Source organism: Podarcis bocagei, assembly GCF_964188305.1.
Source record: "Podarcis bocagei genome assembly, chromosome: 6".
NCBI lineage: Eukaryota > Metazoa > Chordata > Lepidosauria > Squamata > Lacertidae > Podarcis > Podarcis bocagei.
In genome coordinates this window covers 38,165,248-38,181,086 of record NC_138130.1, presented here as the reverse complement: position 1 = coordinate 38,181,086, position 15,839 = coordinate 38,165,248, and the positions used below count along the sequence as shown (strand labels likewise).

General features: G+C 42.5%; 1 protein-coding gene across 1 annotated transcript in view; it reads left to right on the top strand.

The window, feature by feature from the left end:
• Window positions 1-15,839, top strand: part of ANOS1 (anosmin 1) — a 101,043-nt gene that overhangs the window by 10,441 nt on the left and 74,763 nt on the right. The window contains exon 2 of the mRNA XM_081197046.1: window positions 8,969-9,016. Within this exon, the coding sequence (XP_081053172.1) occupies window positions 8,969-9,016 (48 nt within the window). The remainder of the gene's footprint in view (window positions 1-8,968; window positions 9,017-15,839) is intronic.

The following is a 15,839-nucleotide window of genomic DNA, read 5'->3' as shown; positions in this document are numbered from 1 at the left end:
TACAGCTCCGCGCCACCCTCCCGATCCCGGCGCGAAGCTGCGCGGAGCTCCGGAGGGTGGCGCGGAGCTGCCTGCGCTCCAGGGCTTCCTGCAGCTCCGTGCCACCCCCCGGATCCCGGCGCGAGGTGCTGCGGGGTCGCAAGGCTTGCAGGCAGTAGCCTGCAGCCCATAAGCTCGGGGGATAGCAGGGAGGCGCAGCGCCGCCACCCCGCTATTCCCTGACCTGATCTGAAGGCTGGGGGGGAGCAAGCTTGCTTCTCCCCCCCCGCCAGCCCCACAAGCTCGGGGGATAGCGGGGAGGCGGAGCGCCGCCACCCCGCTATTCCCGGACCTGATCTGGAGGCTGGGGGGGGGGGGAGAAGCAAGCTTGCTTCTCCCCATCGCCAGCCCCATAAGCTGGGGGACAGCGGGGCAAGCCGCTGCCCCACGGAGGCTAGAGATGCTGTCCCTGAAGGCAGAAGAGGGAGATGGAGCGCTCTGTCTCTCTCTTCTAGCTTGGGGATGGCTGCGCAAACCTGGGGGGGAAATAAATTTTTTTTCCTTGATTTCCCCCCCAAAAAACTTGGTGCGTCCTATGGGCCGGTGCGTCCTATAGGGCGAAAAATACGGTATACGCAGACGACACAGTCCTACTATCATTAACGAGCTTGGGTCTGAAACGTCTTATATCTTCTCTGATCCTTTACTGCGAATGTAATAAACTCTCTATAAATTATGAGAAGACAAAAATTTTGGTCTTCTCGAATGGTTGGAAATTAGAGAAATGGAAAATAAGAGGGCAAGAAATCCAACAAGTGAAAATCTATAGGTATCTGGGAATCTTATTCCAGAGCAATTTAGGGTGGGCAAATCATCGCACAAATGCCATAAAACAGGCAAAGTGCACCTCATTAGCAGTTGCCCGTTTTTATTTTCAGAAAGGTAATCAATTTATTCCTGCGGCCAATCAGATATTTCAAACAAAAGTGCAAGCCCAGATATTCTATGGAATTCCGCTATGGGTCCAAGCATATAACAGTGATCTAAAAAAGATTCACTCCAGCTTTCTGAGACGTATTCTTGGACTCCCAGCTGTGATCAAATATGAAACAATGTGTGCAGAAATAGGCATACACACAATGGAATACTGGGCCTGGTCCACCTCAATAAAGTACTGGTTACGCTGCCATTTTCGCTGCCCTCCATCAAGCCTGCTCGCTGATTTGCTCAAAGACTCCTACAAATCAAGATGGTATCAGTACCTCGAAAAAAAGATTGAATCTTTAGGCATCGAGCTGGAGCCCCTGTACAATTCTAATGAGCAACACATCTTCCATAATATCCTAACTAGACTAAAGGATGTCGAGAGACAAAATATTATGGCAGCTGTAAACAAAATTTGCTCCCCCATATTCTATGATTTAAATATCTTAGATAGCAGAGCCAATTACGTCACTAAATTAATAATCCCAGCCCAACGTAGGGCTTTTATGCTGGCCCGGTTGAATGTTTTTCCCTCAGCATTTGTCTGGGGAAGATATCAAAACATCCCTAGAAACAAGAGATTCTGCAGATGCTCTATGAATGTCCCGGACACTGTAGAGCATATTCTCTTTCATTGCCCACTGTACAGTACGCTCCGTCAACGCGTGCAGTCCCCTCTTTTGGGCGGTCTGGAACCCCAGCAAGGTGAATGTGTGGCATTCTGCCTATCCGACGTTGACCAAAAGGTAACGGCGGGGGTAGCCGAGTTTTTGGTAGCAGTCCTCCAAGGAGCAGGTTAACAAGGAAAACCACTGATTCTATATGTATATATATATATATATGTATGTAGCCAACTGCTGCCTTTTTATATATATTCCAAGGCTTTTACATGTTATTTTCTCTCCTGTGGTTTTATTTGTATAATGCCTAATAAAGGTTTGATTGATTGATTGGTTTTAGACAAATTGAAAAGACTGTGTGTCTGTCTAGAAGAGATGCCTCTGGAGAACCTTCAGATTTCAGTGTATTAGGCTTTTATAGGAATCTCTAGAGCCATGTAGTCTGCAGAGCATTGCTTATAATGTGATAAAATAGGAAAGACAGTATTCTTAGCCCATATGCACAGGTGTGATCCAGTTCCTATTCCTGTGTTCTTTATTCCATTAGACGAAAACCAGACTTTTTGAGAGTGGCAAAGTGCAGATGGATAGACATAGGCAGAAGAATGCTACCTAATAAATTACATTGTGTGTTATGTTGATTAAGTGCTAGGCATGCAGATGTTTCCATATAGAGTTTAGTTGTGTAGGTGGATTTCAAGGTTCTGGAGATAATCCAAAATAGATTTCTAAAATGAAACCTTGGATATATAAACTTGTTTGTTTAGGACAGACATCAGGGAATCCCTGACTGACTAATGTGAATTTGCTTCTTAGTATTTTTTGGAAATTCCATACTTCCCTTGAATCTCATTTGTGTGATATTTTTTTCATTTTGTGTTGATGCTCATTGGGAGTCTGTGTAAGCTTTTACAAGAATGATCTTGGAAAAAGCAAACTTACAGAAGATAATAATTTCACTTGCAAGTGAACCTTGATGCCCCATACCAAAATGTATGCATGTATTTATGTTTATTTCAACAACTTATATATCCCTTAATATTGTAGTTTCTAAGTGGTGTACAATATATTTTACAAAAGAGACACCCTAGATAAAATCAGTCAAAATGAATCATAAATCAGAATAACATGTAAAGTGCCTGCTAATATTTATTTCAACAATGCATTGTGACTAAGGCTTCACTTCTTCAAACAAATTTTAGGATGCAGAGTGGAATCTGGACCTGCACAGTACTACATCAGAATATGTACTTAAATTCTCCCATGTTTATGTGAATTTGGGTGAAGAATTGGGAGTGGTCAAGCTGTAGAGGGAGACTATTTCAGGGGGAAATTTTATGAATGTATGAAGCTATCTTATAGCGAATTAGACCTTCCAACCTAATAGTGCCTGCTCTGACTAGCAGTGGGCTCCCAGGGTATTTTTCAGTCCTGCTACCTGAATCCTTTTCAATGGAGATGCCAAGGACTTAACCTGGGAACTTCTACATGCATGTTCTCTACCACTGAGGGTGTGTGCATGTTTGCAGATGTGTATAGTATGTATGTGTACATGACTAAAGGACTTCTCTGAGCTCTATAGCATGTGCCACACTGCTCATGTGCTATATGTAAGATGCAGTTGCAACTCTGAAAATTGTAGCCTTGGTTTGAGATAGTCTTGGCCAGTGTTTCAAGGTAGTTTGAGGTAGTAATGATAAATGCAATAGTTAGCATTGTGCTCCCTTGTGCAAGGGAATGGGTTGCATTTTGTTGGGATCCTTGGTGCCCTAAATGATGCAGAAGAATTAAACACTTTATATTCTTATACTGTAAATCAGGCATCCCCAACCTGCAGCCCTCCAGATGTTTTGGACAACAGTTCCCATCATCCCTGACCACTGGTCCTGTTAGCTAGGGATTGTGGGAGTTGTAAGCCAAAACATCTGGAGGGCTGCAGGTTGGGGATGCCTGCTGTAAATAGTTAACAAGCAAGTATGCACTTTCTTAGACTTAAAGTGCTTCTGAACAGGATTTTCCCTATTGTATAAGTTGTTAAAAGTTCTCGTAAAATGAGGGAGAGTGCCATTTCCATGATATCATTTATCTGAATTCTATTTTTCTTCTTCTTTCACCACATTTCTGGTATTGAATGAAAGGCAGTTTTCCTAAAAAAAGGATAACAACTTTGGTTGGCCCTCATGGCCCTTCACTTCATCAAATCTGGCTCTCTTTGAAAAAAGTTTGGACACCACTGACTTAAGGGTTTAAAAGGGCATTAAAAAGGTGCTAAATGAACGGTGAATGATATTGAATGCCATAATTGCATTGCGGTATAATTCTACATCTAATATACGGGTACATAGGCTAATTGAAAAATAGCAATTTATTTATCTGGAACATTTGTACCCTATTCTTCCACCAGAAAGGTCTCCCAGAGTGGCTTAAAGGTAAAGGTAAAGGGACCCCTGACTTTAGGTCTAGTTGTGGACGACTCTGGGGTTGCGGCGCTCATCTTGTTTTACTGGTCTAGGGAGCCGGCATACAGTTTCCGGGTCATGTGGCCAGGATGACTAAGCCGCTTCTGGTGAACCAGAGCAGTGCACGGAAACACCGTGAGTGGTACCTATTTATATACTTGCACTTTGATGTGTTTTCGAACTGCTAGGTGGGCAGGTGCTGGGACCGAACAATGGGAGCTCACCCCTTCACGGGGATTCGAACTGCCGACCTTCCGAATGGCAAGCCCTAGGCTCTATGGTTCAGACCACAGCACCACCCACGTCCCTCCCAAAGTGGTTTACATACAATCAAATAGGATAAGACAGGTCCGTGCCCACAGCCTTACAATTTAAAAATCCACGGCACACAAGGCAGAGGGAAGGGGGGGATGTCACAATTTTCCTTGCCCTGATTTCCTCTTGTTGGTCATGGATGTCTGGAGTAGGGAAGCCTATATGTACATGTATGTCCAGTGTGATGAATCTGTCAAGGAAGCTAGGGAGAAGGACCATTCAAGAATTATTCAGCCATTTACTGTAAGTTCTAAGCTTGCATTCTGAAGTGGTACCAACCAAGCACCAAGCACATATAACTTTATTGCCAGGAAATGTAAGAATGGAGGGACACTGTTAGATTGGCATTTTATTGGGCATGAATAGTTCTTATATAAATCAATTCCTCCAAGACACTTTCTGATAATTATACCATGTGTTTTAAATTTGATTCATCCACCAATAAATAACCTTAAATGCATGAAATGCATCAGTATTGTTCATCATTTGTATGTGCAATAAATATCTCTACCTACCTTTGTGCTTTAGCTCAAGATTTAGATGCTCTACCTTTTCCATTTGCAGCGATCAATTTTGTCAAATACCATCAAATCATCACATGCCTGCAAAAAGCATACTTCATGATCTTGCAATTTAAATCTTTGTCCTTGGGCACTGTGATGAAACAAAACAGATGAGAAGAAGGTTGCTTCTTGTTCAAAAGGATTTTCTTCCATATTCCCGCAGATAGATTTTCTGTCATTCTTGGTTATGAAAAGAAAGGTATTGGAAAAGAACTTGAATGAATTTTTAAACTACTTGCACATTGCCCGGAGGCCTGTAGATATACCATGTATGTATCTGTGGGCAGTAACACTGTTGTGGATTTGGCTGGCTTCATCATGGTGAATGAGTGGCTAGGGCCTTTGTTTTCTCAGGGTTATGTTTTTAATGACTGTGGATGGTCCCCTGAATGGGCAATTCATTTTACAGGATTAGGGTCTCAGACCAGTGCTTTCCAGAGTTTGTGCATGAGTGAGCTGAGTGTGTCTGGCTGGAGCTAGCTGAAAGTGAGAGAGACCTGCACAAGTTGCTTTCTGATGTTTGCATATAAAAGTATACAATTTGGGATTTGCAACAATATTCCTCTTGCATAAACAGAAGTGTTCTTGAAACAGAAACTATAGCACTGCAGGGCAGGGAGGAGAAAGATTTTAGGAGGGGGGAAATGTACACATTTGTCTCTTCCCACACTTCTGAAGCCTTTCCTGTTGTGCTGTGTCAGGGATGAGGATGTTGGATTTCACTTGCATCAGCCCACAGACAGTGGCGGAGCTTCATGCTCTGGCACCGGGGGGGGGGAGCAGGTGGGGGCATGGCTGGCGCGCATCCCGGGAGTGTGGTGCGTGTCTTGGGGGCGTGACGTGCCATCTGCAGGGGCGTGGTGCCCAGTGGGGGGGGGGAGGCAGCCATGATGGCACCCCACTGGGATCGCGCTGCCGGGGGGCAGTGCGCTCCCTCCGCACTCTTCCTCCGCCAATGCCCATAGATAGCATGACCAATGGTCATGAATGATTGTAGTCCAGTAATATCTGAAGGACCACAGATTTCACATCCTTGTGCTAAATACTGCTAAAGTGCTCAGACTCAGGGGCAGAAAACTTAATAGCTATATAAAGAGATAGGAGTTCCCTGAATTTGCAGAAGCCAGTACTTTTTCTGACAGTGGCCCATTTCACAGCCAAAGTGATACACATACCAACTTTGGTATTAGAAGGAATGTGGGGGCACAACATTTGTTTGCATATTCCATGGCTGTATCTCAGATATACATTTGGTGTTCATTTGAAAGTCCCATTCCTCATTTTGAAAGAAGTGGAAAAAGACTTACATGGGTGGTTAAAATTTGATTAAACCACAGAGACCTCAGAAAGAAAAATAATTGCATGAGTGATAATTGGCTTGTAAATCTTACTCCCATTTTGGCTATACATACTAAATAATTTTGCAGGCAAGCAACTTTTGTAGGCTGTTTTAATTTAGGGGTGCCAACTTGAATAAAATATTGGGGGAGCAGGTAAGCCCCACCCCACAAGACGCAGCACATACACACCATTTGAATGGCAATGCCCATCAACTTGGGTGGGGCAGCTCCCTCAATATCTTATTGGGGGAAGCTAAAGGAACCTTGGCCCCTAGAAGTTGGTTCCTATGACCTCCTCCCAGTTTTCATTTTTTGCACTTTACACTAAAAGTTAAAATGCACCCATACTGTGAACAGAAATATTTTCAGAAGGAGAGGGGATAGAAAATGGGAAATTTACTCTAAATGTAACAAAAAGCTAGTCTTCTATTATATTGCTTATAATACTAAGAATTAGAAGACAGCAATGGCAGATTCTGAAAGGAAATAGTTCTACTTTGCCATAGCAAAAGTCTTGCCACTTGATGCATTAGACTGCAGTCCTAACCCCACTTTCCTGGGAGTATGTCCATTGAATTCAGCAGGGTTCCTTTGAAGTAGACATTGTTAGAACTGAAGCCTGTCTGTGGTATTTATGAAGAACCCATTCCCTGATTCTTCCTAGTATTCCAAAGAAGCCTGAATAATTGCAGTCATACCTATCCCAAACACTGGGATTTGAAAGAAATGGCTACAAATATTGGACTATGTGCAGAGGTTACGCTCTGACTGAGGCTACAATCCTATGAATCCTTACCTGGGATTTTGAACACTGTGGGACTTGTGTTGGAGGAAATATGTATAGACATGTCTTGCAAATGTATCTGGCATATGAGCGCACACAGTTAGCAGGTCCGCCACTTACACAAGGGTTTGACTCCAAAGGTCCATGTACAAAGGCAAAATCATGTCAAGAACCCCTGGAACCACTTCCCTGAGAGGTGTAGTCCTACTTATTGGGTTCTGGGAAGTTTGTAGGAGGGCCCTGGGACCCTCCGAGAGCATGGCAAGCAAGGAAAACCTGGATGTGCAGGTGGAAGAAAAACAAGTAAATAGAGAACAGGGAATGGCAAGTTTCCCCTGCTCTCCATTTATTTATTTATTTTCTCCCTGCACAAGTTTGCATTCACATATGTAAAGGGAATGCCAGTTGTGGGCCCACTGTAGCATTTTAGTTTAGCAATTTATAAGCAGATGACTTTGCTACATATTTTGTTTGCGTTTTGAAATTGTGTTTGAAGCCTCTAGTGTGGCAGCTTTCAAGGCAAGAAGAAGCAGCCTCTGCATTTGGATATTTATCGTGGTAGAATGTTCCAGGTGACCAACATATTCCAAAAGCAGGAGTGCTTCATCTGATTTAGTGAAAAGAGGCCACCGAGCTGTAAAACTATGCAGCTAGTTGCTACTAATCTGCAGCTGCAATCATTGTTCTCTTCTGTCATTCCTTTATAGGGAGAATAAAGGATTGAAAGCAGTCCATGAGATATTAGTTTAACATTACTACTGGCTAGGTTTTGGAAAAGGAAATAATAAATTCTTGGCTGGCACGGGGACTGCTAAAGTACTTCTGTTAACTGTATGTTATTTATGACATCCTCCTAAACTTTTATGTCTTCTGTTCCTGTCCATTCACAAGCGTTTGCATGAGTCTTATGTTTCACATTTATTTATATGTGTGCTTTAGTATATTTAACATAACTTTATGGGTAGTTGCTGCTAACCAAAGAGCATTAGATTTTAAGATGACATGGTTTTAAGAGCTGAAGATGTAATGTGATAATGAGGATAAGATCAGGGGAGGCGGAAATGTTTATGTTTCTAAATATTTTGGGAGGAAGAATCTCCACCTTTAATGTATTTGGGAAGGTATTTATTTGACCATCCTGACTAGTCTGAGGCATGGTAATGACTCAAGAAGCACCTTTCCAAAGCACCACATGTGCTAGGGATAGTGCACACAATGTCAAGAGCTACAGCACCCTGTCTCTTATCAGTTACGCTTCAAAAAAGAAGATAAAAAGATCAAAGGAACTGGGTGGATGAACATATGGATTTTGCCTGCTAGTGCTCCATCCAATGTTATTTTACATCTGCTGTGAGGTATATGTCCAGAATTGTATATATAATTTTTTAAAATAAATAAAATAAAAGCTATATACTAATTATTAGGACTTCACACAACTCTGCCAGTCTACTCTCTGGTTCCAGTCTGCAGACCCCAGTCAAGATGAACTGCCCTGGGCCAACTTGGGACCACCCTCTGCACCTTGGATATAGTCCCAAGTTACTTTGTGGGCAGGGACTAATGTTTAATAAGGGGGGGGGGGAACCTAATTAGACACACAACCATGATGGAGTGGGAAAGGAGTCATCATTCCTCACCCTTGACTGAGCAGGGGGTTCAATTCTCCAGGATGTTCTTCACAAGTGGCTTAAATGTGGGGAATAAGCTTGCGACTGAGCACCCTTGTTATCACCTTGTTGGTCAAGTCAGCAACGGAAGTTGGCATCACAAAAAATTCTTAGAAAGTCACCAACCTAACCAGAAATGGAAACAAATTCTTGTTTTGTTTTCAGAGTGGGAAAGAGGTACTGTGGGAATGCACAGGAAATATTGGCCTAGCTTGAGATATGTCACTAATACTTCTACTTTTCTCTCTCTCCCCCAGAATAATGGTTCCTTAGTCTGGTGCCAGAATCACAAACAGTGTTCAAAGGTATGAAACTTCCTCCCTCTCTCTCTCTCTCTCTCTCTCTCTCTCTCTCTCAAAGATACAGTACAAAAATGTTATCCTTCATTGTACTTTATTGTTTATGGATTGCTATACATTTCATTTTGTCCTAAGCACTACAATGCATTTATTTCCATATTCTTCGCAAACAACAAAACTCTTAAAATCTTGTTAACAATGAATATATGTATGTAATCACTTGCTGTATATTAAAACTTTGTGGTAGCTGCTGCTGCTGCTGCTGCTTCTTCTTCTTCTTCTTCTTCTTCTTCTTCTTCTTCTTCTTCTTCTTCTTCTTCTTCTTCTTCTTCTTCTATCCTGCCCTGTAAGAACTTCCCTGCAGTGGCATAGCAAGCCCATGTGGTACCTGGTGCGAATTTTTTTTTTGTCACCCCCTCCCCCCCATCGACAGCTCAGGGTAGGCTTGGAAGTCTTGGGTGGGTGCAGAATGTCTGTTCTCTTTCCTACGCCTCTGCGCCCCACCCCCACAACTCTAAAGTAACCTAAGCCATTGGAGGAAGTGGGGAGCTATCCCGCTTTGCCGGGGCACTGGCAAAGCTGTGCAGCTTGTCCTCTCGGGAGCCATGACTCCCGTCCATTCGTCCTCTTCCCTCCCTCCCTCCCTGGCTTGCTGTAAAGTGGCTAAGTGGGAGCCACTTACGGCGAGCCAGGGAGGGAGGGAGGCTGGGGGGGGGCCATGGCTCGCCGTAAGCGGCTCCTGCTTTGCTGCTCAGCAAGCCCAGAGGGAGGGATTGGGAGCTGTGGTTCCCATCCACCCCTCCCTGGCTCACTGTAAAGCAGCAAAGCAGGAGCCGCTTACGGCGAGTCAGGGAAGAGGGATCCCACCATGGTCTGTATGGTGCTCCAGCGGTGCCAGTGGCAAACCCCTATGTACAGTGCATGTGTGGCATCACTACGTATAGCACATGCATCCGACACTGCACATGCGTTGTACGTAGCTGTTTGCCGCCTGTGCCGCTCGGCCGGTGGTGGGAACGTCTGCTCGCGGCTACAGTCGCGAACAGAGGATCTTTCACATGCAGCTGGGGCGGCAGGGCAAGCACCCCATGGGGTGCCTTCTTGTCACCCTCCCAGACGTGGTACTCGAGGTGAATCACCCCCTCGCCCCCACCTTGTGATGCAACTGCTTCCCTGTTCCATTTACTTCAGTTAAACATCTTGGCTCTGTTCTGTTTGTAATTAATGGGCAATAGTCAGTGTTAGTTATACTCAGAGTAGACCCATTAATATAACAGAGCTCAATAGCTCACATTTCATACTAAGCCCAAACTATGGCTTAGTGCAAAAAGGCTGGCCTCGTGAGGAGGAGATAGCAGCCCCTTTGGGCAATGTTTTGCTTGGTGTAACATCTGAACCCAATTACAAATGATGGTTAAGGAGGAAATAGCCTAGGCTTGGACACCACACCACACCACACCACACCATGACTTAGCTGCTGTATGGAGCTCAAAAGGCCAGGGAGAAGCAAAGCTGCTTCAGAACGTTGTGCTGAACGGTAAGACAACGTGCAAACCAAGTCACTGAGCTTATTCTGAGTATGACTTAGTAGTTGGATACCACCCCGTGGGGTTTTACAGTTGCTTTATTAGAGCTGGATTGTGCCAGTTAATTTTACATGACCTAAAATGTACTTAATATTTATTCTACAAGCAATTCTTGTTAAAGAAGGGAGAAGTGCTTTTCCCTGAGATTATATATTTTATGCTATTCTTTAATTTAATTTCTTTGGTGCTTTCAGCTAGTCTTACTGTTGTCTTTGTGTATGTGTGTTGACTCTTTGACCCTTGAAAGATTAGAGTGCAAGTGAGCTAATAACTATTTGATTCTACTGGAAAACCATCTTGCTAAGTTGCCTGGAGAGAAGCAACAATTATTATTCAGCTTTAGAGGGTCAGAGTGGAACCACAGGGCTTAGCCACTGACTGCTCTTTTCATTCCCATACAATGCCGAGTGCGTCTACTCCCTGCTTTAGAATTTTACCTTCTAAACTATTAAACCAGTGTTGTAGAAAAATGGTAGGTAAAACAGTATTTAGCCAAAATTTCCATGATTTCATAATGGTACAAGGACATGCACTGCAGTATGCTGAGATCTATATTTAATACGTAGTTGACATTCTGTAGAATTTATATTAAGTAGGGACCAAAATCTCAGAAGCTCTGAGGTGCTGTAAGGAGTGATATTCAGTGAAGAACTGCCGTGTTTTATGAATTGAGACATTCCATTTGAAACAAAAAGGTACATGGATTTCTCAACAACAATGAATCTCTCACAAGCTGGTGTGTGTGTCTGTGCGTGCAACTGAAATACCTTTTCTGTGATGTTTTCTTTGTGAGTTCCTGACCAGCAGGAAGACTTCAGTTGAGACTTCTATGAGTGCTAACTGGAGGAGAAGTTGGGAGAAGGGCTATTTGTTTTGATTAGAAGAGGAACTGGTTTAACAGAATAGCTACTATACAAGCAAGAATGCAAGTATCGCAATTCTATCTAACCTGCTAAATCATATTATCCTGTAAATACATTACAGCAGTGGACAGCTGGGTGGCATGACTGTGCTCACCTGTCTTCTGGAAGATTTTGCTGCTGCTTATAGGGAGATAGAGGAGGAGGAGGGGCAAGGTTGGTGCGGTGCAAATGCACTCGTGGGATCAGTGGATTGGCTACACAGTCCATTTCCACTGCGCTGTTCTGTTGCTCCTGCTGTTGCACTTGTATTGCACTGACCTTGTTCCTTCCACCACCTAGTGAGCAGCAGTGACATGACTGACTGGAGCTCAGGTGAGCACCACTTCCTCACCAAGCTGTCTGCTACTAGTATTGATTGAATAAATAATATATTTGCTTAACCTTTAAAGTAAGCCGTCTTGTTTATCTGTCTTACGCCTGCTACTGTTTATGTGTCATTTGGGGAATAAGATATTACCAGAAATGGCTGGTAGCAGCAGAAATTAGGGGATTAAGGAAGCAGTTATAGGCCTCATGTAAGATGGATGTTGGTGGGAGTCCTCCACATAAAGGGTCAGTTAGGGAGGTAATCCTCCAAATTTCACAATTACTTAGTTTAGTTAGGGATTAGTTGTCATGTCCTTTATAGAATTTCTGTACAGATACAGGATTTCTTTTAAGAAATAATGTTTAACCCTGGTGTCTCCTCCATTGATTGAGTGATGCAGTTGTGCTGTGAAATAAGGAACATCCATCAAGCTATTTCCCATGTGATGTTCACAAGCGACTCTTTAAATTAGGACTACTAAACTTCATAAAAACCAACGAAGGGCAACAAAGTCTGTCACTGTCTCATGATTGCTGCTGGTAATTAATGTTGACATGAATAGGTTGTTATGACCCAAAGTAAGCTACCTGAAAACAAAACTGTAATGAAACAATGAAAACAATTTCATACATTCATTTATTCTTCAATATTGTTCTGTTCTGAATGTTTTCTCTCACTCCACCCCCTCTATCTTTCTGTCCCTCTCTCTGACACACACACACACACACACACACACACAACTTTCTCTCTTTAGGTTGCCACAAAATTGGTTCAAATGTGAGGGGCAGACTACATTAAATGTTAAGAATATTCATTGCCCCTGAATTCATTATTTTTCATTCAGAAATAACCAGTACTGAAAGCCCAATCAGAATTGTTACTTGTTTGTGTATGGGGTGTGTGTAGGAGAGCTTTAGCCCTTTACCCTCTTCTGTGCTATATATCTATGTACAGTGGTGCCCCGCAAGACGAATGCCTCGCAAGTCGGAAAACTCGCTAGACGAAAGAGTTTTCCGTTTTGGAGGTGCTTCGCAAAACGAATTTCCTATGGGCTTGCTTCGCAAGACGACAATGTCTTGTGAGTTCCAGCTGGTTTTTTTTCCTCCCCCCCTTTTCTAAGCCGCTAAGCCGCTTATCAGCAGATAAGCCGCTAAAAGCCACTAATAGCGCTAATAGCGCTAATCCGCTAACCCGTCAATGGGCTTGCTTCGCAAGACGAAAAAACCGCTAGACGAAGAGAATCACAGAACGGATTCTTTTCTTCTTGCGAGGCACCACTGTATATGGGTTGGTATCTAGTTAGGAAATAACAAGAATGCTGGTGTCTGGCAATTGCTAGCTCTTGTGGCACACATGTTCCATGGTTAATCACGGAATAGGACATTTTATCAAGGTGCCTATACACGCCAACTCTGTCCTGGAAAGGAACCATTGCTAGGGGTGGGGTGAACAGTACACCTTAAACAACATAGCCATAGAGCTGTTGCCAAAGGAAGTTGTTATGTGGTGAGTGATTTGTGGCTGAAACAAATAGAACAATGTATGGTGGGGTTGTCCTCCATAATGTTGTGCATCTCGGACTTGGAATGTGTTTCTGGTGCCTAATTTGAGAATCTGAAGATTTGCAGTATCACAGTTCTTAATGCCACAAGTAGGTTCACGTGGTATTGCTGAGTTTGCTTGCCACGGGGAAGTCCAGTTTTAGTATAATTTATTGGCCAAGAAAGGATAAGGAGGCAATAGCTGTAGAGAGGGGCAGCATGGTAGAAGACACAGACGAGAGTAGGAAGCAAATGTTCATGGAAATCTATTCATTAAACTCGACTTCAACATGAATTTTGGTTCTAAGATATTTATTTATTCAGATTCTGCATTGGAGGAGAAAAGTGGTGACTGACTCATGCTATGGTCCATGTGAGGCTATGCTATTCTGCTATTTTTTGTAAACTGCTTTGAGGTTTTTCGCAATCAAACAGTGTATAAATTTTAGGAAATAAATATATAATGTGCATTGAAGCTCCCTTTTTCCTTCTGTTATATTGGTTCCAGACTCTTGGCAAGTCTTAGTTAAGGCAGTTGACAATGCCTAGGGGGGGAAAAGGGCCAGAATTTAACTTCTATAGAAGCATGGTCTACTATTTCAGGTTTCCCAAATTTCTCCATTAACAGCAAATATCAGAACCCTGAAGTTGTTGCTGTTGGATTGTTTGTGGAATATGATAGGCTGCTGAATGTTCTCAAGGATATCTGTATCTTGTCGAATGAAACATCAACTGAAAAAGAGTTAATTAAATCTAAACTTTGTTCCATTGAGTCTTGTCTTTGATTTTTCTTCTTTCTTGAATCCGGCCATTCATTCACAATTATGTACCGCAGTTGATTTAATCTTCTTGTCATCACCTTCAAAGATCTGCATAACCATCATCCCTCCTTAATTATCCATTGCCTGACAAGTGTCAAGTTGTGCTGATTCTGTCCACTCCATTAATACGCCTAAGTGTGCACCCCTGTTTGTCAGTTTCTAATAAGATACCTTTGTGCTGCATGGTTGTCTACAGGCTTCTGTACACAAGCACATTTGGATCCCCCAAAGCCCCCTATATGTCAGCAGAAGAAATCACTTCTTCCTCAGCACAATAAGCTGGTTATATATAAACTTAATATAATTTCATGCTGTTGTAATTTGTAATCAGTGTAACAACATGGATGGGAAGGACCCCAACTGCTTTTAAATACTGCTAATTAATTGTTATTAAATAGTATTCATTACTACTAAGGGCTGGTTCATAGTGGGCTAACTTACTTATTTTAGCACTAGCAAGGGTTGCTCATTCCTTTCAGCAATGTAATTTATGAGCCTATAGTTTAGAATTGCAGCTGCAAGAACTTTCTCTGGCACTTTGAAATGTGCATAGGAGACAGAAGTAGCTGAGAACTGTAAACTTCCAGCTCATATATTAAGTTGATCATATGAATGAATGACTTCTGTGAAGGCAACAGGCTACTGCAAGAAGGCCACCCTACTGTGTGAAACAGGCCATTATAGTGAATAAACACTGATGATATGTTTCTGATCGGATGAATTACTTCAAACATAATTAAGCGTGCAAGCGTTTTATGAGAAAGGAAATTCTACTTTGAGGTAATTTTTGAACACTGATAATTCTACACATTTGAATTCTAGTACTGCAGTTTGAGCACAGTTGAAAACTAAGTGACCAGAGAGCATAATTTAGGGATGCCTATTCAGTGGCATTTACAAGGGCTGGAAATAAGTGGTGATACATCATGACGCACCATGAATCTCAATCTGGTATTCTTTTCTTTTTTCTTCTCTGTGCCGACAATACATTGACAATAGTCATTGATTGATTGACCCAATGGCAAGGCCAAAAGGCCATCTGTAGTCTTCAGAACAGAGAGGATTTTGTGAAAGAAAAGCTAACTAAGGATACAAACGCAGCAGCCAGATAAACATCATGTTTCAGGGGAAAAAACCAATTTATTTGTAGAATAGCTCACACTCCAAAATGCTGCTGTGAGCTGTTCTTCAGGCTTCCAACTGGGTTCTTCCCAGAGAGAATGCAGGTGGAAAGATGAGTTAATGATCTAAACAATTAGAGATTTGCTGCACCCTTCCATCTGTCAAAGTCCGCTGAAATAAAAGTGCACAGTTTTCATTTGTGCCTCCAGCATCAAACTCAGCCTGAAATCATGTTGTGATTTGCCCTGCCCCATGGTACTGTCATTCTTACGGTAAGTGTTCTATGTTTTCATGCTGGGAGACGTCTATCAAACATATTAGTGTGCATTTGAGGACTAATGGGAACATTTCATTACAAAAAATACAAATATAATTCTACGAGCAGCCCTTTCTTTTGGAAAGTATGCTGAGTTACTGTTGTATGGTTTATAAAATTGCATCCCAGCTCTAATTTTTTTTAAAAAAACATGCAAGGTTGTAACTTTATAGTAGAGCAATGGTTTTAAGTATTACTTGTGAGTGAGTAGGA